At 40.5% G+C, this 23944-nt stretch overlaps 1 protein-coding gene across 13 annotated transcripts in view; it reads right to left on the bottom strand.

The window, feature by feature from the left end:
- Positions 1 to 17790, bottom strand: part of FUBP1 (far upstream element binding protein 1) — a 33484-nt gene extending 15694 nt beyond the window's left edge. For 4 of the 13 annotated variants that reach the window (XM_040987325.1, XM_040987326.1, XM_040987324.1 and 1 more), the window contains exons 1-14: positions 17555 to 17745; positions 10430 to 10520; positions 8866 to 8904; positions 8434 to 8473; positions 8059 to 8108; positions 7903 to 7974; positions 7736 to 7793; positions 4576 to 4738; positions 4384 to 4482; positions 4152 to 4253; positions 3807 to 3909; positions 3609 to 3709; positions 2247 to 2388; positions 1562 to 1722 (exon numbers count right to left, since the gene is read on the bottom strand). In XM_040987325.1, the coding sequence (XP_040843259.1) occupies positions 1562 to 1722; positions 2247 to 2388; positions 3609 to 3709; positions 3807 to 3909; positions 4152 to 4253; positions 4384 to 4482; positions 4576 to 4738; positions 7736 to 7793; positions 7903 to 7974; positions 8059 to 8108; positions 8434 to 8473; positions 8866 to 8904; positions 10430 to 10520; positions 17555 to 17668 (1335 nt within the window). In that variant the 5' untranslated portion in view covers positions 17669 to 17745. Of the gene's footprint in view, positions 1 to 1561; positions 1723 to 2246; positions 2389 to 3608; positions 3710 to 3806; positions 3910 to 4151; positions 4254 to 4383; positions 4483 to 4575; positions 4739 to 7735; positions 7794 to 7902; positions 7975 to 8058; positions 8112 to 8433; positions 8474 to 8865; positions 8905 to 9610; positions 9674 to 10429; positions 10521 to 17554 lie in introns of all 13 variants that reach the window. The other 9 variants (XM_040987318.1, XM_040987320.1, XM_040987328.1 and 6 more) reach the window with 9 other exon arrangements.
- Positions 17791 to 23944: the final 6154 nt, after the last annotated feature.

Genomic DNA, 23944 nt, shown 5'->3' on the forward strand with positions numbered 1-23944 from the left:
AAAAAAAAAGGCTTCATGTTCTTTAAAGGTCCTTTCATTAACTTCCTTTTTTAAAAGAAAAGATGTATTTATTTTTATTGGAAAGTAATACACACTGACAGGAGGAAAGACAGGAACATCTTCCATCCATTGGCTTACTCCTCAAGTGGCTGCCAATGGCTAAACTTGAGCTGATCTGGAGCCAGTAGCCAGGAACTTTCTTGGGGTCTCACACATGGGTGCAGGGATGGTCCCAAGGCCCTGGGCCATCCTCCACCGGTTTTACAGGGCGCAAGCAGGGAGCTGGATAGGAAGCGGCACCCATATGGGACCTGGCACGTACAACAATAAGGACTGTTAGCCACTAGATTACTGCGCTGGACCCTCATTAACTTGCTTTTAAGGTCTCCAACTGCAGTCATTCCTCACATTATCCATCTTTTCTGAATAAGGACATAGCCATGCTGAAAATATAGCAATGTTTTATAGTCCCCCAAATTTTAGGTGTTACACAGTGCTATGTGGCAGGCATCCTTTTTTATTTTGAAGCTGAAAGAGGTGATCTAGACCTTCCAACTCCTAGCTCACTCATCAAATGCCTGAAACAACACAGGGCTAGGCTGAACCAGGAGCTTAGCAGTCAATTCGGTCTCCCAAGTGTGTGGCAAGAACCCAAGAACTGGAGTCATCAGCTGCTGCCTTGCAGGGTGCACACCAATAGGAAACAGGAACTGGGACAGAATCATGAATTCCAACCTGAGAGAAGGGCATCCAAAGTGGTGGTTTTAACTGTTGCTCCCAGTACTTATTCTCAGACATTCCTATTAATCTTCCACCCTGCCTTTATCAAGACAACAGCAGGTCAGAGTCAAAATTCAAAAATATCTCTAACAGTCTATTTTTTAAGTTGGCAATTTTGCATGGTCCATGAAGGTTAAGGCTTCAAATGGCCCTTGGTAAACAAAAGGTTCCTACCCTCTACACAGATTTGAAATTAAGCATCCAGATTGTAATTGGCACACTTTGAGCCACTATACCAATTTGTTTCTCTAAAACAACCTGTCATTTGTCTTCATGAACCACAAATGTGGTAAAAACAAACAAAACACAACGCCCCCAGATTGTTATTCACTTCTTCACAAAAAAGCATTACAAGCTTTGCTATAATTTTATAAAATTGCTTCCTTGCTCTATTCCAGACATTACAAAAATCAGGACTATATATTACTTTCAGGATGGGAAGCCTTTTACATTGAAAAACAGTCTAAAAGCTGGAATTTTATCCATTCTAGGGTAGAGAGATGTATCTGATTCTTTGTTTTCTGCTTTTACCAGAGCTGGGTATAGTTGGCTTTTAATACATATTTAATACATATTAAATTTTCTTACCTGGTTCCACCCAAATATCAGGTGATTCTTTGCACACATCACAAGAAACCTATTTAAGTTATTTTAAATGCAGTATCTTTTCTCTAGTATTTACTACATCATGAATCTCAAACTAGGAAACCAAAAATTTAATGCATTTGAATTAATGTCTAATTTAACCACTTAAGTTGCTAATTAGAAGTTTAAAGCTTACACCAATTTTTTCTTCTATGAGTTGCCGAGCATAGTCAATTTGCTGTGGAGTGCCACGGATTGTAAATAACTTCATATTAGGATCTGCATTAGGTGGAGGATTTCTCTGAAGTTCTATTCGTGCCCCAGACTGTTGGCTTATGCTTTTTATAGTTTCACCTCCTAAAATAACAAGCATAATTTCTTTAAACTCAAAAGATGTAACAGTATTAAGAAATGGTTAGACAACCATTAAAAAAAAAAAAAAAAAACAGTGGTGGTATCCCATGCAATATTCCATCAATTCTATTAAATCATATGAAACAATCCATGCTTTTATTAAAATATACTCTGGCATTTTTCCATTATGTTCACACATAGCTTAAATATGTATTAAAATTTACCAAAATAATTGGTTGTGGTAAACTGGCATTTGTAAACAACTGAAATGTTTGCATTTAACACATAAAAACATTCAATTTAAAAAGTATGATTCACAAAAAAATCTAAAGAAACATTAAGCCACTTTTTCAGATCTAAGGGAAAGTTTCTTTCACTAGTAATTCATCAATACCAGTTTCGAACATACTGTTTGATATGGCAAACATCAATACAAATACAGTCAAAGTATAATCATTGCTATTTGGAAACAACAAAGTGTCCAGAAAAAATAAGCAACATAACACTAAGAGATTAAAATACATTACCCTTTCCTATTATTAATCCAGTTTTTCCAGTTGGCACAATGAAATTAAATTCTTGTAGTCCACCAGGTGGTCCCATGTTCCAGTTGCCTTGCCCTCTACCTCTTCCTCGGCCACCAGGTCCAGGTCCACCAGGATTGCCGGCCTACGGAGAAGAGGAAGAAAATCATCCAGGAAAGAAAGAAACCTTCTTGGGTCAGTGTGATGGTACAGCACACTAATCTTCCACCCAAAGCACCAACATTCCAGGTGTTTGGTTCTAGTCTTGGCTCCAATCCAGCTCCTTGCTTAAGGCCTGGGAACACAGCAGAGGAGCCTTGGTTCGGAGCTTTGGCACCCTGCACCTGTGTGGGAGACCCAGCGAGAGCTCCTGGCTCCCAGCTTGGCATCAGATCAGCTCTGGCTGTTGCAGCCACTTGGAAAGTGAACCAGAGGATGGAGATCTTTGTCTCCCTCTCCCTCAGCCCTGCTTCTTCAGCTCCCACTTCAAGTAAAATAAATACCTTAAGAAAAAAAATGAAAGAAGACAAAGAGAAAAAAATAGATCCAATTGGCCCAAAGCGCTGGGACCCTGCACCCAAGTGGGAGACCCAGAAGGAGCTCCTGGTTCCTGATTGGCTAAGGTGTGGCCATTGCAGCCACCTGAGGAAGAACCAGTGGCTAAAATATATTTCTGTCTCTCCATCTCTCTGTAAATCTGCTGCCATCATCAGCATTATCAAAAACCTAAACAAACATTCCATAACAAAAATTAGAATTATTTTTTCCAACTCACATATTATTTGACCAGAAATTTAGGAATGACTTCAAACACAACCTAAGCAATTATCAAGCAGTGATCAAGTGTATATATATATATATTTAAAATGGTGGCATGATTAGCGCAGGACCCTTGTCCTGTCCCCTTCCTCCGGCTCAAAGATGCTTACCTTGAGGCAATTTAAATGAGCCATTAACAAAACATTACCAAAATTACTGATATAAATACAAAGGGATGAAGTGCTTAAGATAGAGTGAGTGACACATCTTTTCAGGCACTGGGCCAAGCCATAGCCTGAAGTCCAGAGCCAAGAACTTTGTTCAGGGTCTCCCAGTTCGGACAGAAGCAACTCAAGTACTTGAGTTACTATCTAGGGCCTCTTAGGAACATTAGTAGGAAGTCAGATCGAAGCAAAATACCTAGAACTTGAAGAACACGAAATGTACAAGTTCCAAGAGGCAGCGGAACCCTGCTGCACAATACCTACCCCAACACTACTTCAGGTAGGGTTATGGCACTGCTTATCATGGCACTAATTTATCATAGCTTATCATGTTATGGCACTACTTATTCATATGGCAGTACTTATTAATTTTCTGTACAACCTGAACACTTCGAAGAAGATCTGTAATGATTTCTGCAGCATGCTGACATCGGTCTGGAGGTCCTGTTATCTGTGCTATTCTATCAGGTGTTGTTCCATCATCTTCAAAACAAAAACACATTGAATTAATTAATGAAACATTTAACATGTAGGTGTCAAAACTCATTGCCATTAACAAGACTAAACAATATTTACTTACCTGGCTTGAACTGAATCCGAACACCAGCATCATTTTGTATTTTTTTGATCATCTCTCCATTCCTTCCTATTACAATGCCAACAGCAAATCTTGGAATGGGGACCTTTACAAACAAGATTAAGTATTAAAAAAGCCATTTTCCAAAAGTATAATCTACCTCTAACCGCAAAGTATGCACAATGCTACGTTTATAGTAAATGGATTAACACAGCAAACAATTATAGGAAAGTGAACAAAAACACAAGCACAATGTTATATAGCTTAACAAGAATAAGAAAAACAAAATTAAAAACAGTGTTATGTTTAAATATTAACATGTAGTAACTTAAGAGTACTTTTACTTACGTCTATCCCTTCATTTCCTCCTATTCTTGACCCATACTCATTTCGAACTTCTCTGAAACCACCTTGATCACGTATTAACTCCAACACCATTTCCTTGGCTTGCTGAAATAGAAAGTTAGCCAAATTAGAAAGCAGGCTTCTAAACATCTTAATTATTCATCCAATTTCCAATTCTTTCTCCACCACCATCCAAGCCAAGCTCCTTCTTTAAGCAATATAAAAGTAACTTTACCTGAACTTTGTATGGATCTCCCGTAATCCTAAGGGGTTTGTCAGCACCAGTGTTCTGAGGTCCATCTTGAATCATAACCATTTTAACTCCAGCTCGTTCCTGTATCACAAAATATTGTATATATGAATGAGAAAGGATGAACAAAACTGGCTTTAACATAGAAGCACAGCAATAATTTTACAGGCACAATACCTGAAGTTGTTTAATAGTCTCTCCTCCCTTTCCAATAACTAATCCTGCCTTGCTAGCTGGAATCATGATTTCCTGAACTGCATTTCCTGGCCCATCACCATGATGAAAGCCAGGGGTTGGTCTTCCTTTTTCGACAATCTGGTCCAATAATCGCTTTGCTGACCTGTTAGTAAAATAATATTAAAATAATCAAATATCATGGTACACAAATTTACCCAAACACAAAACTACAAAACATCAGAATCAAGCACTCCTCCTCCACAATTTAGTGAGCTTTTATTTATTTTTTTATTTGAAAAGCAAATTTTTACACAGAAAGAACTTAGTTCACTGATTCACTTTCCAAACGACTATACAGGCCAGGGCTGCACTGGTCCAAGGTCACAACCTTAGTGACTCTGGGTCTCTGACATGTGTGCAGGAGCTCAAGAATTTGTGCCACCCTCTGCTGCTTTCTGAGGTCATAAGCAGGGAGCTGGTGGGCACAGGTGGAACACAAACCAGTGCCCATAGAGGATCCAGGCAGAGCATCAGATTGCTATACAATGGCACTGGTCCCAAATACCCATGTTTTTAACAATGTTTCCCATACCCAGCTTGGTAGCCTAGAGCTATCTTGCATGCACTCGGGTCCCATATGGGCAGCGGTTCTTATTTCGGCTGCTCCACTTCCCTTCCCAGCTCCCCACTTGTGGCCTAGGAAAGCAGAAGGTGACCCAAAAGCTTGGAACCCTGCACATGTGTGTGGAAACAAAAGAAGCTTCTGGATCCTGGTTTCAGATCAGCCCAGCTCTAGCCACTGCAGCCATTTGGGGGAATGAACCAGAAGATGGAAGGTCTTTCTCTTGTTTTCTTTATTTTTGTAAGTGTGACTTTGCAGTAAAAAAAAAACAAAATCTTAAAAACAAATAAAAACAAAAAACACCCCAAAAACCAATGCTGTCATTTGTCTAAAGGTTACCAAGACTGAAACCATGCCAATTTTCTTTGCATATATTTGAGAAAAATTTGTTTCAAGAAATAGCACTGAAATGACAGCTTCAGAATTAAGCTGATATATAGAAGAACTAAGAACTAAAAGATTTATTTACATTTTTAAACCACCATCTTGGGCCCGGCACAGTGACCTAATGGCTAAAGTCCTCGCCATGAACGTGCTGGAATCCCATATGGTTGCCAGTTCTAATCCCGGCGGCCCCCACTTCCCATCAAGCCTTCCTGCTTGTGGCCGGGAAAGCAGTCGAGGACGACCCAAAGCCTCGGGACCCTGCACCCAAGGGTGTGGGAGACCCAGAGGTGCTCCCAGCTTTGGATCGGCACAGCGCCGGCCATTGCAGTCACTAGGGGAGTGAATCACTGGATGGAAGATCTTTCTCTCTGTATAACTGACTTTCCAATAAAAATAAATAAATCTTAAAAAAATGATTTGCCAGGTACTTGGTAAACTGGGTTACAGTACTGAACAGAAAGCAGGGTATGTATGATTGGCTCTTCTTCATACAATGTCACAACTTTAGACATAGCAAGATAGCTCCCCTCTACTGCTTCACTCCCTAAACACCTCTAATGCTATTAGTAGGCTATAGCCAAAGCTGAAAATGCAAATCTGATGTCCTGCATGTGTGGTAGACTCCCAACACCACTGTCTTTCAGGGTGCGCAGTAACAGAACAGGAATCAGGATCCAGAGCCAAGAAGAGAAACCCTGGTACTCCTTTGTGGGACACAGGGGTTTCAAGTACCAGGCTAATCGCCTGCTCTCCATTTACTCTGTAGAACATATTATTACTACACCATCACAAGAAGTCTATTGTATTACAAGGTAAAACAAATACACTGTGATAATACAGGTAAATGGTATCACAGACTAACACAGAGTACAGAAGGTACTAAGAAATTGGATTTTGAGTAAGTTGACAAAAGAAACATGGCCAAAAACTGCTTAAGCAATGGGGGCAATGTGAGAAACAATATTGAAACAAAAACATAAGTGACATGAAACAAATGAGAGGGATAAGCAAGTAACTTGAGGATTAAGATGAAAATTCAGGGTTTTTAATGATCTAGAATTACAGGGACAATGTTAATGCTATAGTGTTAAGCCGCCGTTTGTGCTATCAGCATCCTTTACTTGGAGTGATGATTGGAACATTTAGCTGGACTTCCAATCCAGGTACCGCTAATTAAGTATTTAGCTTTAGTACTGCCCAGCCCTGGTCACTAGAACCCTTTGGGAAGTGAACCAGGAAATTAAAGCACTTCCCTTCTCTTTTCAAATAAACAAGTGTTTAATATACATTTCAATGGAGATAATGTAGTAACAAGAATGAGGCTGAAAATAAAAATGTAAGAACATACAAAGCATGTAGCATAAAAAAAAAAAACCCTTTGCATAACGAAAATATATTAAATATAGTTAGTGATCCAATGACTACATGTAGGTATTTTGTAATTAAATTCTGGGGCATTTGCATATTGACAGGCCAATCAGAAAGAGTGATCAATACATCCCAAAGTCACATAAATAAAATATTTTAAAATGGAGAGGCCACTGAGGTAAGTACTGCTGAGAGGTTGAATGGTTCAGTGGTCTCACTTTGGAAAGAGAAATGTCTATGGAATGATCAGAATAAAATTCTAGTGTGAGTTTTTAACAGAAAATCAATTAAGCAGATAATTGGCAAATACAGTCACCTCTCTATGAAGAATTTTGTTGAAAAGAAATCAGAAGGGGTTGTCGTCGTGAGTTAAGCTGCTGCCTGTAAACGCAGCATCCCATCTGGGTGCCAGTTCAAGTCTGAACTGCTCCACTTCCGATCCAGCTCTCTGCTAGTGTGGGAAAGCAAAAGACTGCCTAAAGTGCTTGGGCTCTTATACCCATATGGGAAACCCAGAAGAGGCTCTGGGCTCCGCTGCAGTCTGGCTCAGCCCCGAACAGATGGATTTAAGCTCTCCCTCTGTTTTTCCCTAACTTTCAAATTCATTCTTTCTCTCTCTCTCACACACACACGCGCGGACAAACAGAATTTGAGTTCCAGGGGTTTCTGTTGAGATGAAATGATTTACCAAAGACACGAGGCATAAATTTTAAGTAAGTTAGAGAACCCTAGGGAAGTAGGCAGGGAGATAACAATGCAAAATTTTAAGATAGATATACTTACTGGACTGATTCGGGTGTTCCAGTCAACATACAAGATCTTTCTGGTAGGCCACCACTATCTACCATTAAAACACACAAAAACAAAAGAAAACAAAACAAAGGTCAAAACCAGCATAACCAAGCACCATTATCACTAACAGCTGGAAAATACAAAGGAGGTAACATTACCAGGAGCGATTTGTATTTTGCATCCAGATTCTTGCTGTATGCGTGATATCTGTTCACCTCCTCTGCCAATTACTATAAAAAGCAAAAAAGGAAAATTATTTGCAGAAATATTATGCTTGAAAGTTTTCAAAAAAATTTTTAAAAAAGGTTACTTACTAAAGCCAACCATTCCATCTGGAACTTTGTATTCTTCCGTCATAACAGACCTGCTGAGAAATAACAGAAACTAACAGTTCACTTCAAAGTTAGTTTGTGTATATAAAAGTGTTAATACAAACAGAAGTCTATGTCTCCTAAAGGGACAGACCAAGAGCCTAAGACATATGTTAACGTAATTTACCGCATTTCTAAAATGTGGCAAATTCCACCTAACCATTTAAATTACTCAAAAGGAAAAATCATTACTCCAAATTTCTTTTATGAAGAGAAAAACAAATCACATATACAACAACAAAAAAGTGCAGATACACAGTTTATACAAAAAAGAGTCACCCCAAGTTTGAAGGACTTTTTCAGAAGCTTTGACAATACCTTTGCTGCTGATGCATCGGTGGTAACTGTGTTCCAAAAGCTACCAAAAATAAAATGAACATTCAAAATGTAAGTTACTCACATATTTAACAATAAAACTGTATAAAGAATCCTCAAAGCAATCCCTGAAGCCCAGACAACATCTTGGAGAACACTTAAATCAGCAGACAGTGAGAAAGCTAGGAAAAGGTCAAACACATTATGGATATAAAACCACTTTCATTTCCCCAGGTGGTACAAGGAAAGATTACACAAAACTATTCAATCTCTATATAGAGATATTATCAAAAACCCCTAAATTTGCCAAGAAATTCAGATATGTCTAAAGGCTTTTCACAGACCACCTAACTTAAAGAGTAACTACGAAACCAGGAACAAAACACATAAAAATTCAGCTGATTTAATTTTCAACTGATTAAAATAAATACTTACAGTCATTTTGAGGAGCAACTTTCTTAGCATCTGGCTGATCTGCAAAATTAAGAGTCTTTTATTTTTTTTGCCAATAAACATAAAGCTTCTTCCTCAAGCAAGAATATCAGTAAACATTTTTGTGTATTTTTATTTGAATGAATTATCGCCATGATTCAAGCCAAACTCAGTAAATCTAAAAAATAATTAAATATCTGTCATTCTCTTCATGTTTAAAAGATGCACAGACAAAAAAAAAAGCTCTACTCCATTAATTTACTAACTTTATTTTAAGCACTTTAAAAATGACATATCATTGGCAAAATACCACATGGTAAAGGCTAATGATGCTTCTGCTGTAGCAACTAAAGAGGGGCGTGGAAGATTATCAAAGTGAAAAAGCTGACACATCCAAAGTTGAGTGTATCCTGACAATGCCATAAAGAAAGAAAAAAAATCACATTGCAGGGCAATCACAACATAATCTGTTCTATTCCTAAACAAACATTTCACAGCATAAAACTTCAGAAAAACTCAAACCAACTGCATGGTTACCTTCGTCTAAATCCATTACACAGATGAACACAAGGCAGACCTTGAAAGACAACCTGCAGCTCAAAGCAACACCCCTCCCCAAAATACAATCAGATATCAGATTGTTGTGCAACAAAAATCCAAACACATAATCCAATGTGTGTCCATATAGAATTCATTGTTTTATTTCACGTTTACATACTCAACACAGGTAATAAATAAAAATTCCTGCCTTTAAAAGGAGAGGGCATTCCCTCCCAGTGTGTTGTACTGCTCAGACTTGTCCAAGAGCCATCTACACATAAAATAAAAAGAATACATTACATACAACATCTGAAGCATCACTAGCTCATTTTTTGTATATTAAAAGCCTCTGCAAGTATGAAAGACAAATAAAAGGACACCAAGTACTCCTGGCCAAAAGCTGCAAATATATTCCATAGGCTTAGGCAGAATCCTTAAAAAGGCAAAAAGAAACCCTCAAAATTCATATAGCAAGCCTCAAAAAAAGAAAAACACTGTGCAGTTTTAAGATCACAGGCCTCAATAATTATGCTTTTAAAAATTACAAAGCACTGCCAAGCCACTGATTTAATCTATGTTTTATGTTAAGCCTGAAAACAGCAAAGTAAAACAATTACAAATTGTATGACCTACAACACACTACAGTAGCAAACTGTAGCAACTTACCCCTTTAAAGTAAAAACCAAATTAGCAAACTATAACATATAAAAATTCATTTGCATATGAGAAAAACATATGAAATGTCCCCTAAACAACTTTCCCTCTTTCCCACATGTATTAACAAGAAGTCTGTCCAAACCATCAGTTTGGTACAATTCTTAAGAGGGAAAACAAGTCTAAACTCTTAAGGGAAAATTTTCTGGCTGACCAAAATTTTACTTACCTTGTCTTCTTCCTTTCCTTTTGAGGCCAAAGTAAAACCTTACAATTTTTTTAACAAAGTAGTGTTCCAATAAAATAATTGGAAATATGAAAATCACTCCCACTAAACACTGTATAAAAGAAGATTACTTAAATTGTAACTTACCTCCATCTTCTAAGGGTCTTTTTTGTCCTCCATAACCATAGTCATTTGAATTCAGTGATGTACCAGCATCACCTCCAATTTTTGCTGCAATCTTTAGAGGAAAAAAAAAATTATTATAAATCAACAAAACAGTAATTAATTAGGAATATTTCTCTTTAAAATCTATTTACTTTGAAAGGATTACGGAGACAACAGGGAGACACTGAGATCTACCTGTTGCTTCGCTCCCCAGATAGCAAAACATCCGGGAACTTCATCCAGCTATTTCATGTGGGTGGCAGGTGCCCAACACTTACTCGAGTCATCTGCTGCTTCTTTCTGGCACATTAGCAGAGAGCTGAATCTGAGGTAAACCAGCCAGCACATAGAACAGCATCCATTTCATATGCTAATACCACAAGGAGGTGGCTTAATTGCCTATGGCCACAATGCCTGTTTCAACTAGGAATTTTTAGAAGAGATCAAGCAACTTTTCAAAACAAACAACAAAGCCCTGGGTCCTAACTTCTCCATAGTGGCTACTATGCTGCTTGGGGTGTCTGAACCCCATTATGAACAAGATAGGTTATTCCAGTTTCTTGTTAATGTACAACCTGAGAGGCGGCAAGTGATGGCTCACCCATTTGGGTTCTTGCCACCCTTGTGGGAGATCCAAACTAAATCCTGGGCTCTTGAGGGTTCCACGTGACTGTGCTTTAGCTGTTGCACAGTGTGGAGAGTGATCCAATTGTCTAAGAGATCTCTTTCAAATAAAACAGGAGTGCAGGGGGAAGAGAATGTGTGGACACAGAAAGCATGAACACTTCGGGTAATGGGGGAGTCTCTAAGACTGGTTCTGGGGTATCTGAAATGCAGCTAGTTCTAATTAATAAATTGCTAAAAATATACTGGAAATTGAAAATTTAGAATGTAAAGAATGTAAACTATCTCAAAAATCTTGGAAACATGTCAGAGGGCACAGTTTAGATATGCTGAATTAAAATTTGTGGCTTTTGCTGTATTTCCACTGGACACTGCTGTTCTAAGCATACAAGCACAAGTCTGGGGAGCTCCACTTTAGGAGAGTTTCTCAACTGTAAGAACCATAATTCTACTAAAATATCTCTCTAGCAAGGCAAATACCTTAGTACTTAGCTAAGCAAATATAACAAATAACAAACATTGGCTTCAAGTCAAAAATGTGGCACAATTCATGGGTATTGACAGCTGTTTTATATCCAAGAAAAAAAAACCTGGACTGATACTGTTGAATGTCAGCAACAGGTCAAATCGTACACTATGCTTTATATTTATTATCTAAATGTATAATGAATGATGGATTTTGCAGTAGACTGCATCATGCTTTCAAACACATAAAACCTATATAGCCTTTAGGGGTTCAGTACAGTATCTCACCGCACATACCCACCATAAGCTAATTATATCCATTATCTTTTGTATTTTCATTTCTATTATGTGTCCATCCTAGTTGTTCCTTACAGGATATAATACATTAGCACCAGTAAACACCAGAACTCCAGGTTTTCCTCTCATTACATTAGTACCTAATCATCCCACCTTACCTCATTCCTTTCCCCCTTCGTAGTAACAGTGATCACTATTTTAAATTTAGAAAAAAAAAATTTAGAAATACACACTTCCCAACTTTCATGTAAGATCCAACACGTCTTTTTGTTTTTTCAACTCAGCAAGCCTGTAATACTTTACACTCATGAGACAAAAGCAAACTTGGGTGTTTAGAATCCTGCAGAGATCCTGAAGTGATACTAATCCAAGTGCCTTCAGTTTTACCTATATTAGGAAATGGAGAGTAAGAAAATATCAGCCTTGAGGTGGGCCTAAGGCCTCAAGATTAAAACACTGGCACCCATGCAGGAATGCCTGATTTTGACTTTAGGTCCTGGCTGCCAATACCAGCCTCCTGCTAATGTGGAACCTGTGAAATAGTGTAGGACAAGTGACATCATTTGAATGAGGACACTTGATTCGATATATAAAACAAAAGAGATTCTTTCAGAAAAGGGTGTGGAAACTGATGGGTTCCACAGACAGGTAAGCTCCTCAATACCTCTTCCCTTGTCCTATCTGACCACCAGTCCAAAAAAACCTGATGCCACTAATAAACTTCCACTATTGACCATCAGTCTGTAGTCCATGTGTATTCTTCCTGGCTCTATGCACCAAGTCCATTGTTGTAGGACAGCGAAAAAGGCAGCAGTGATGTCCCAAGTACTTTGGCTCCCATCATCCACAAGCAAAGGTTTCCTAATGTCCTCAGTCCTTGCAAACATCTGGAGAGTGAGCCAGTTGATGGAAGCCCACCCTTTCCAATGCTCAAAACCAATAAAAAACACTCCCAACCACCCAGGCAGCCACTAAGGCAACTACCTATGATATGGCCATCCCATAATAGCCCTGGCTCAAGTCCTAGATATTCCATTTCCCATCCAGCTCCCTGTTAATGCACATGAAAAGACAGAAGACACAGAGCCCAAGTGCTTGGGCCTCTGAACCCACAGGAGACACCTGGATGGAATCCCAGGATACAGGCTGGGGCCAACTGTGGTCACTTGGATAGTGCATCAGGAGATGGAAAAACCTTTTTTCCTGCAGCTTTCAAATAAAGAAATCCTACAGCTAACAAAAACTTATGTCCTGACACTGGTGTTACAGATAACAGGTCACACCACTGTTTGTGACATCACATCCCATACTGGTCTGCAGGTTCCAATCTTAGCTATTCTGTTTCTGTCTCAGGTTCTGGTAAGAAGCCTGGGATGACAGCAGCAGATGGTATAAATGTCATCCATGTGAGAGACCAGAACAGAATTCACAGATCCTGGCTCTGGACTGTCCCAGATCTGTTGTTGTAGCCTTTGGGAAATGCACCAGGAGATAAAGTATCCATCTCAATCACTCACTCAAGCTCAATATGTAACAATTATTATAAACCAGCACTAGTTCCTTTTAACACATATTAAAAGCACTCAGCATCTGAATGTTCCTTAGGAACTTAAATATCCTGCTAGGCATTATTGCTGGTAGTATTTCAGGTCATAGAAAATGGTACTACAGAAAGAAAAATGGCTTAGGCTTTATCTTTTGCAATCAGCTTTCACACACTGCTGAACTTGTGCACAGAGAAGGGACACTCATTTATACTTCCTGATTCACTAAATGGTACTAAAAGCCATCCACATGAAAAAGTAAAGCTGGCACTTGGTTTACTGAAGAACCAAAAACACCATCTCAGACAGAAATAATGCATACAGCAAAGAGCTTTTACTAAAATACTGAAAGAACTGATCAACTTCAAGTGCAACAGAAAATATTTGTCTAGATCCTTACAAAAAGGATTAAGAATTAGCTTCTAAAACTCCATTTCCAACTTTCAACTATATCCACCTCGTTAGACATACAGTAAGGACAACATCTTGATTTTAGTTTAAACATAACTCATACTTTCCATTTGGACTTTGCTCTACTTTTTGAATGAGCATGGTTCTTTTTCTTTCTTTCATTGCTTCAGCATTTTTCATTCACCAGTCATTTCTAAAGCCCAGTAATTCTGGAGTTTCAAGAATTTTTAAGTCATATTATTCAATTTTCATAAAAGTTTTAAGGCAATTACCATATTATTAGGCAAATTATCACATGCCAAAAAATCCATTTCCCAATTTCCAGAGTATTAAACGTGTTTCTCTTTGAGGAAAAGCTGTGAAACTGACTGTCTCATTTTCTCGAGCTGTGTGTACCCAAATCTGTATCAAGCATTCTGCACCAAATCTACCTTATCTATAGAAGAGATAACTTATACACCTGTATTATAGGATGACTGTGAGAATTAACACAAGCCATGCTTAACATAGAGCCCCAACATGTGCTATGTGCTCAATAAATGGTCAGTTACAACTCACTGCTCACAACTAATCTAACTATGTAATACAGTTCACAAGATTTAATTTGTGGAAAATGTGTCTATAAACAAACGGTTATTCAAGGACACAAAGAAATCTGAAACTTCTGGAAATGACATTACTCTACAGCAGGCATTCAAGAAATAAATTTTCAAAATATATATTTTCAAAACAAGATTTCATTACTACTTTAATTCTCCAAAGATATTTGTTGGCTCTACTCAGTAAGCACTGATTACCCACTATGAGCAAGGTCCTGATGGAGTCAGCATACACCAGAAATGTGAACTGGTAAGATGGCCACCATTACTGTTTGATTACTAGATTACTGTAATGACCACCAAGCCTTGCTATCCTGTTACAATTTTTTTAAAAAATAAGATTCATTCTGAAATGTCAGTTTCCCATGATGAGATCGATGATTTAAAAAGCTATCAACTCAACCTTACATTTTCATTTTAGCCGAACAACATAATAAAGCCAGAATCCTTTTTATAATTAAGGAAAGAATTTCAAGAGTAACTAAGTACTTAATGACTAACAGAGGGTCTACCTTTACATAATAATATGAACCAAAAAACCATGCAAATACACTGAAATTTTCCAGTGTCTCAACGAAATTTCTACTTGCTGTAACTGACAAACACCTACTCAAAGGACCCAAATCTTACTTTCTGAAGTTACAGCTTGATATACCCAAAAATCAAATTTTACAATATACAGATTGGAAATTCTAAACCTGAGAAGCAATCTGGCTGCTCCTGTGCTATAATTACCTTTCAGTGCCGTAAAAACAAGCAACTGGGAGTCTCTGGAAATGAAGACCGGACAATCATCTAGAACCTTACCACTCACCCTGCCTTCCCACAAAGCAGCGCGCGCGCACACACACACACACACACACACACACACACACACACACACACACACACACACAGAGTTCTTGAAGCTTTTACAGAGTTCAAAAGCTACATTTATACCCCTTTCTTCCAAAAAAATCTAAAGGGGCCCCGAGCAAAGACAAAAACAAGGATACGAAGGGATTTGGGAAACAAAATTCCATACACTCTACAAGGACAAAGAGGTTCAGACATTCACCTACTGTGTTCTTTCAGCCCCAATACTCTCCTCTACACCCCACCCTTACACATAACCACAAATGAAGCTGTTTAACTGCTGTCAGAAATTTTGTGGGTAATTCCACTCAAAAGATAAATCTCAGATTTGAGATGAATTCTATAGAGTAGAGCTGAGGACTGTCCAGTCAAGGCAGTGTAAAGGAACACACAATCATTTAATCTGGTCCTGTCAAGGCACTTGCAAGAAGGGAACTGAAATTCAATGAGCCCGTGTCAGGCTAATTTCTTATTTATTTATTTTTTAATAATTACATTGCATTATGTGACACTTTCATAGGCTCTGGGATTCTCCCACCTCTTTCCCGCTCCCTCCCCCCATGGTGGATTCCTCCACCGTGTTGCAGTCAAGATTCTTTCATTGCAAGCATATACCAAGAATAGGGTCCAGCATGTCTGTCAGGCTAATTTCTAAGCTGAAAAGTCTGCATGGTCTGTGAATGTTTTAAACACCCAAATGACCTTCGGCAGAAGATTCCCCATTCCTGGTATACAGAAACACTCAAACCATTATAGCAATGATAGCAGAGCAGCCAGTAACTTCCTGGCACCAATAATGAGTAATTCCTGTTTGAAGAGTTTTAACGTTTTACAGTCTTTTTAATGAAATCATTTTAAATGAATGCATGTGTACCTAAGGTCTTCGGGTATTCTGACCTATCCACAGGTTTCCTCACTTCATTCCCATTGCCAAATACTACACGCTTGCTGTTGCTGCTCTTCCCTGGCCAAACCCTCACTCACTTTCTACTGCCCAAGCAGTTAGGAACTTCGTCCAAGCTGTCCTGCAATCAGAGAGGGTGGATGAACTAACTGCCCCAAATGTGTGTATCTTCCCTCAATCAAAGAAATATTCAGATAATTCTGCCGATTCGCATTGTTTGACTGTTTCACAGCTTCCTAGAAAGCAGGGAACCAATTCACCCATTTAATAATTTCCAGCACCTAACATTTAGTGTAACGTGGTGATTACAAAAATGTGTCTTTTAACCCAATCTGGAAAAACCCATTTGTAAGAATTTGTCAGTTGTATTAATATTTCAACTGCTTAAAAAAACCTAACATCCACGATCACTCTAGCACCCTTGAATACTTCTGGTTACAAAGATGTATTTCTAAATTGGTCCACATTTGAAAAATTAAGAGTATGGGTGTATCATTTTATGAATACCGGTTTTGACCCAATGATCCTTCCAATCGTATGGGAGGATAAAAGGTGAATAAAGTGAAGGATGCAATCCAAGCCTATCACAAAACTGGTTTTTAACTGTCTTTTACTTCACCCTAAAAAGTCTAGCACCTAGTACAATGTGCGAGCGTTGTAACAATATCCTTTGCAAGTCCACAACGGTATTTAAAATGTTTTAAAATTACAGTTAAGGAGCCACCAATAAAGCTCAACTGGGGGGGAAAAAAACCCAAAAGCCTTTGATGTTCCTAAGATACAGGTGCGTGTGTTTTCAGCTCAAAGCTTTCACCAGGGAAAGCAGTGCCTCCAGGGCAGATGCACGCAGCTACGTAACACAAAGAGGTCTGGTCAATTTACGACTCGGAACAGGGAGGCAGATTCAAACTGAAACCTCGGGGATCACCGGCCCGAGGCCATTTTGAGCAGTACGGGGGGACAGCCGGACACAGAAATGCCGGCCCGAGGAAGGCTCTTCGGGCACTCCAAGCCTGCCGGGTCCACGCCGCACGAGGCGCGCAAACCCCTTCGCCCGCCGCCGCTCCTCGTGGTCCGGGTCCCCGTGCAAGCCCCCTACCAGAACCTTCTCCGGCCCTGTGAGCGCTCCATCCCAGGGAAGAGGGGAGAGAGGGGCCAGCGAGCCCCGGGGAGGAGAGCCCAAGCAGGCGGAGCGGGGCTGGACGCTCTCCCTACGCGCTGCGGCTCCCGGCGCCGCACACACCCAGAACACACACACACGCTCCGCTCGTCGGCGGCGGCACCGGCAGGGCACGAGCCGGGAGCGGCACCGCCATCCTCCTCCTCCCCAGGCTGGGCATGGGCCGCGGTGGCCTACTCAGCCACGGTCCCATCAGGCTGCGGATCCCGCCGCGAGCTCCACACGTACCTGCCGCGCTCGCTGCAGCGCATCTTTGAAGGCGTCGTTCACTCCTCCTCCGCCACCGCCACCGCCACCAGCCGAGCCAGACGAAGGAGGAGGCACCGTGGAGTAGTCCGCCATGGCTACACTATAGCAGCCGCTGCCGCCGCTCTGGAGACCTCCTCTCAGCCAACTGCTAAGACAGAGAGAAAATGGCGGCCGTCGAGGCTCTATTACATTCTTGCGCGACCATCGTGCCGTAGAGGGGCGGGGACAGAAGGAAGTCTCGCGATGTTTCCGAGGCAACGCGCAAACGGCGGGGTGCGGCTAAAAAAAAAAAGGCGATGACGTCGCGAGATTTGGATTTCAGATTCTGCGTGAAGGGACTTCCGCTCGGCCCCGCCTCTCTCTCCGTGTTCCGGCGGGGAGGCGGCCTGGCTGTGCCTGAGGGGGAAGGCCGGGCCGGGGCGGCGGGCCCAGGCGTCCCGGAGAAGGGCGGGCGGCCCGCAGGCGGCAGTGTGTGGAGCGCGCGGCGGCGCCGAGGTCACGGGGCCAGGCCGGCACGCCGCGCGGTGATGCGCTGGGAAACGTCCGCCGGGGCCGCTGGGAACCCCGCGTGATGGTCGGGGCTGGATAGAGTCCCTGTTTTTTTTTTTTTAATTCCTTCTGGCCGTCGGGCGTTTCCGTTTTTTTCCCGCAAGTGGCGATGAATTCACGCTGGAGCCCTGTTCTCGCGCTGTTCTTCAAATTTTTCTTTAAGACAGTATTATGATGCTGTGACAGGATGACTGCCCTCTTGTTTTAGAAAATCATGTTTCTAAAATTCAGTGCTAGGCAGGCTTCGTAGTGTATGTGTCGGCGGCCGGTTTTGTGGCGGTCCTTATTGTTAAGAACAGCATCGATTTCTTTGCCAAAATTCACTTTGTGACTTCCTAGAACTACTCTTTGCCCAAACTCGTGGGTTCTCAGATGTAAGGTAATGCTCTAATTTAGATAATGTATCATCCCCGGGAAGATCCTTTTGGGATACTTTGTTATTTACTGTAGCTTCTAAGTAGTTTCAGACATTTCTTTAGATCTCCCTTTAGCATATCGTGAGGGATAATTTATCATGTTAATAGAGATAGATGGGATCGGTAGCATTGGAAGTCTTAATGTGTAACAGTGAATTTTCTTTTGAAAAATCTTGCCGTTTAGATAAAAAGGTTGAAGAAACTGTTCTCAACTGTGGTATTTTGTTTTCTTTAAATTAAATGTTTTTGAAAAAGTTCTTCGTAGTTTAGGATTAGGGAAACAGAAAACTGTACTTGCAAAAGCCGTGTATGCACTGGACTAACCGTGGCAGTGTGTAAGAAAATCAAATGCGGCAATGGGTGGTATTGCCAAATAGGAATTTTTCAGTTATATTTCTAGAAAGTTGCCTAATAAATGTGTACTAATCCATGTTTGATTTTTCATGTTTTAGTAATTAGGCATATGCCAGTCAGGCTTTTTGGTTACCATGATTTTGCCAGAATTAGGTAATTCACTCCTTAAATGTACAAACCTTAGGTATAGCCACAGTTTAATTTTAGTTGTTTTTCAATATTGGAAATGAGTACAGACTTAAATTTCTTGTTAGTATTGTAGAAGTGGAACAAATTGAAGTTAGTCTGGAGCAGGATTTCCTTTTGTCTTTTTGTGAGTCTTTTTTCTTTCTTTCTTTCTTTTTTTTTTTTTTTTTGGTGTATGCTTTCTTTCTGCTTTTTGTTTTGTGGGCACTGGTTCCAGTCCTGGGTGCCCCACTTCCCATCTAGCTCCCTGCTAGTGCTCCTGCGGAAGCAGTGGAAGATGGCTCAAGTCCTTGCCCTTGCGTCCATGTAGGAAACATGGAGGAAGCTCCTGGCTTTTGCTTGGATCTTGCCCCATCCCAGTCATTGCAGGCATTTGGGGAGTGAACCAGTGGATGAAGGATTCTGTTTCTCCCTCTCTAATTCTGTTTCAAATATGTAAATCTTTTTAAAAAGAAAACCAAAAACTGTTCTCTATCAGTTCCTCACATGTCTGCAGTAGCTGAATTGGTCCAATGTAAAGCCAGAAACCCAACTGCTTGGGCCACCTTCCGCTCTTGTCCCAGGTACATAGTAGGGAACTGAACCCGAGTGGAGCAGTCGGGTATGAGCCGTCTCTGATACGGCATGTTTGTGTGAAGATTGACAAGTGGCTTCTGGAACAGCTGTGGCTAGATCTCAGGATTACTGACCTTTTGGGACCAGGTGATTGGTTTTGCAGCACTTGTGCACTCTGGGGTGTTGAGCAGTATCCTTGACTCTGCTCTCACGCAACACCGGTTCTAGCAATCAAAAATGTCATGTGCTGGCCTAGCAGTTAAGATGCGCAGGTCCCATGTGAGAGGACTTGGGATTGACTTCACATGCTCCGGATTGTGTGTTCCTGCTAAGGCAGATGTTGGGGGAGGCAGTGGCTGCAGTGGTTGCGTTTCTGCCACCCCTGGGGAAGATTTGAACTCGAGCCCCCCTCCACCTTTGCGGGCATTTGGAGAGTGAAGTAGTAGGTGGGACCTACTATGATATTACAAATGTGTATTCTAAAAATTTGTGTGTAATACCTGAGGTGTTATAAATAATGAACATGTATCCACTCTCCAAAAGTTATCTTCATAGACCAGTACCAGTGCTTAAAGCTCAGGAGTGCGTGATTATATTACAGTTGGTTTCTCGTACAGAAACTTGATTATTTATTTTTTCCAAGATTTATTTATTTTTATTTGAAAGGCAGATATTAGAAGGAAAGATAGCTTTTTTTTTTTTTTTTTAAGATTTATTTTTACTGTAAGGGCAGATTTCCATTGGTTCACTGCCTAAGTGGCTGCAACGGCCAGAGCTGAGCCGATCCAGGATCAGAAGCTGCTTCTGGGTTTCCCTTGCAGGTCTTGAAGCTTTGGGCCGTAATCCACTGCTTTCTGAGGCCACAAGCAAGCTGAGTTGGAAGTGGAGTAGGCAGGATGTGGACTAGTGCCCATATGGGATGCTGGTGCTTCTTAGTGCAGGAGTAGCCTGTGCACTACCACTCGGACCCCTCTGTCGGCTTTTCCTGTGTTCTTAGAGAGGATGACCATTAGGCTTGAGGAGGAGAGCAGCGACGTAAACGGAGCAGGGTGGTTGATTGACTAATTTTTTTTTCCTTTCTCATTGAATTTCTAGAATTATTTTCAGAGTAATGTATGAATGGACATAGCAGCAAAGATTTGCATTTTAAGGAACAATGTTATTGATACACACGTGTAACTAGACTGGAGCTCTCTGTAGTGGCAAATGCTGTGGACTTGATCCCAGAAGATTTAAGGTTTAAGTTTGATTTGTGTGTCCTACTTCTATGTAAGTTCATTTTCAGAGGAACTGATTCCTGAGGAGCGCTCTCCTGACTTCTGCAGCAGATCTCTCACTTCAGTGACTTGCCCTGCTCCCTCCCTGTCAACAACAACTAGAAGCTCATTTCCCATTTGTATACCTGAAAGGTAGACTCTCTGGCTCTCTGCCCTCTGCTGGTTCACTCAGCATGTTCCCACAGCAGCCAGCTGGGCCAGGCCCAGGTCGGGAAGCCTGTGTTTCCCTTGCAGGTGGTGGAGGCACAAACACTTGAGCTATCTTCTGGTAAGAGTTCTTTTTCCAGCATAGCAGAGAAGAATAGTTTAATTTGGATCTGAAAAGTGGGGATGTTTGAAGAAAAGTCTTGTGTTCTTACTCAGTGATTTATTTCCTTTTTGAAGTTGCTATATCATTTCACCCTGAGCTACCAGAATTTTCTACTCTTGATTTGGGTGCCAAATTTGATGATGTAACTTAATGAAGTTCTGTTAGAGGACTGAAGAATATTGGGAAATTGCCTGTGACCACTGATGAATCTCAAGTCAGCTTTTTATACTCCTTGCAGTTCCTACCTGTTTACAACTGCAAGTCCCTGGGCGTTTGCAGTTACTTTTTTCTCTGAAAAACAAACAAACAAAAAAATCCTTTTCTAAGTTACTATTGGATGGCCATTCCCTATGTTTTCTAGAAAGCCATAGTAGTGATACTGTCATGCCCCTTTGTGGTTTGAGAAGTGCCAGCTGATGGTAATGTCTATGACAGGGCTGTGTCTTGTCTTCATTTATAGCTAACTCTGAAATCTTGCTGATAATATCTACTCTAATGTCATATGAGACACTCTTCTCAGGGCTTTACGTGAATTAATTTCTTCTACCCCCAGGTTTATAAGATAGGGGTTATTAATGTCTCCATTTTGCTGAGGTACACATCCATTAATTAGCTTGAATTTGCCCAGGGTCACACGTCAGTGTTAAAAATGCTATTTCATCTCAGGTAGCCTGATTTGGAAAAAATGGAGTTGTCTTTAAAAAGACAACCAGTGAAACATAACCCCTTTTAATTTCTAGGATATGGCTCACAGCTTGCTAATTTTCTTAATTTTTGAAATGCTTTTATTAGTTTTTACCAAGACTTGAGCCACAGTTCTTTACGGATGGTTGCTCTTTATGTAGAGCAGGGTTGGGGAACATCAGGCCTGCGGCTAGGACATTGTAAGATGCTTGAGAAGGCTACGTTTTGTTTGTTTTAAGAAAACATTGTATTTGATTGTTAATAAAAATTTGGAAAGTGTCCTTTTGGGGGCAGCATTGTAGCACAGTGGGTTATCACTACCTGCGGCACATGCATTAGCCTTTAAGTACTGTTCTAACCTGGCTGCCCCACTTCCAGTTTAGCTCCCTGCTGATGTGCTTGGGAAAGTAGCAGAAGATAGTCTAAGTACTTGGGATCCCACCAACCTGGTAGGAGACCTGAAAAGAGTTCCTGAATCCTGGCATCAAATTGTGGAATCCTAGCTGTTTGGGGCATTTGGGGAGTAAACCAGCAGATGGAAGGTCTCTGTGTAACTCTGCCTGTCAAATAAATCTTAAAGTAAGCAAACAAAGCCTACCCTTTTACATTAAGGCATTTTGCAAATTAAGTTTTATTTCCTCAGATAAAATATTTGTTAAAGATACATTTGCTTTACTTGAAGGACAGGGTTACAGATAGTGAGGGAGAGAGAGAGGTCTTCACTCTCCAAATGGCTACAGCAGCCAGAGCTGATCTGGGCCTCCGCTGGGAGCCAGGAGGCTCTCAGGATTACTTGAGTGCCTTGTACAAGTTGAAGGTTAATTGCAGAGGCAAGACTAGCTTCCTCATCTAGTATTTTTATACCATGGGATAACTTTTTTTTTTTAAAAAAATAAAACAGCAATGTTTCAGTCAATTTGAAATGGAGGTTTGCTGCTTCTTGAGTACAAGGGGGGAAAGAATCTGTAGAACCAAAGCCATCTTGATTTTTACAATCAGGACCTTTCTCTCTGCTCACAACATCTCCTTCTAGAAATAGACTAGCACATTCAGAATTCATAGCAGTGATATCCTTGATTGAAAATGGGTGAGTATGAGATGTGATGCTCACTTGGAATAGCAGTTTTGTTGTGATTTTTTAGTGGAATTTTGGTCATCTCTTCTGACATTTCCATGTCTGTTCATAGAAATGATCTCTTTGGAATTTGCCTTCTAATGCTATTTGTTATGTTGCTTTACATTAGCTAGTATTTTCACTTAATATTTTAAATTTTTTGTAGGGATTAAACTTGAGAAGAAAAAGCAGTTTAGGAAAAGCTATCTGTAGTTACTATTCTATGATTTATTATAATCATTGTTTATGCCAGATTATGTAATTATAGCAACTAATGGTACAAATACTTTTTTCCAAGATAGAATAGTTTTCTTTTACTTTAAATGTATTTTAAGTTTAAAATAAGCTTTTATTTAGGACAGATACTACATTTAGATTCTCTTTTTTCATATAGCATTTATTTACTGATTTTAAAATTTTATTTTGTTTGAAAGGGAGAGAGAAAGACTAGATCTTCCATCTGCTGGTTCACTTCCCCAAACCTCACAATAGGCAGGCTGAAGCAGCAGCCCGGAACTCCATCCTGCTTTCCCATGGGTATCAGGGACCCATAACAGTTCTTTTTTTTTTTTTTATAAGATTTATTTATTTTTAATACAAAGCCAGATATACAAAGAGACAGAGAGGAAGATCTTCCATCCAATGATTCACGCCCCATGTGACCACGATGGCCAGTGCTGCGCCAATCTGAAGCCAGGAGCCAGGAATCTCCAGGTCTCCCACATGGGTGCAGGGTCCCAAGGCTTTGGGTTGTCCTTGACTGCTTTCCCAAGCCACGAGCAGGGAGCTGGATGGGAGGTGGAGCTGCTGGGATTAGAACCGGCACCCATATGGGATCCTGGCACATTCAGGCGAGGACTTAGACTGCTAGGCCATGCTACCGAGCCCCCTATGACAGTTCTTGAACCACCATGTGCTGCCTGC

Source organism: Ochotona curzoniae, unplaced genomic scaffold, assembly GCF_017591425.1.
Source record: "Ochotona curzoniae isolate NIBS_2020 unplaced genomic scaffold, NIBS_Ocur_1.0 contig_4612, whole genome shotgun sequence".
Taxonomy (NCBI): domain Eukaryota; kingdom Metazoa; phylum Chordata; class Mammalia; order Lagomorpha; family Ochotonidae; genus Ochotona; species Ochotona curzoniae.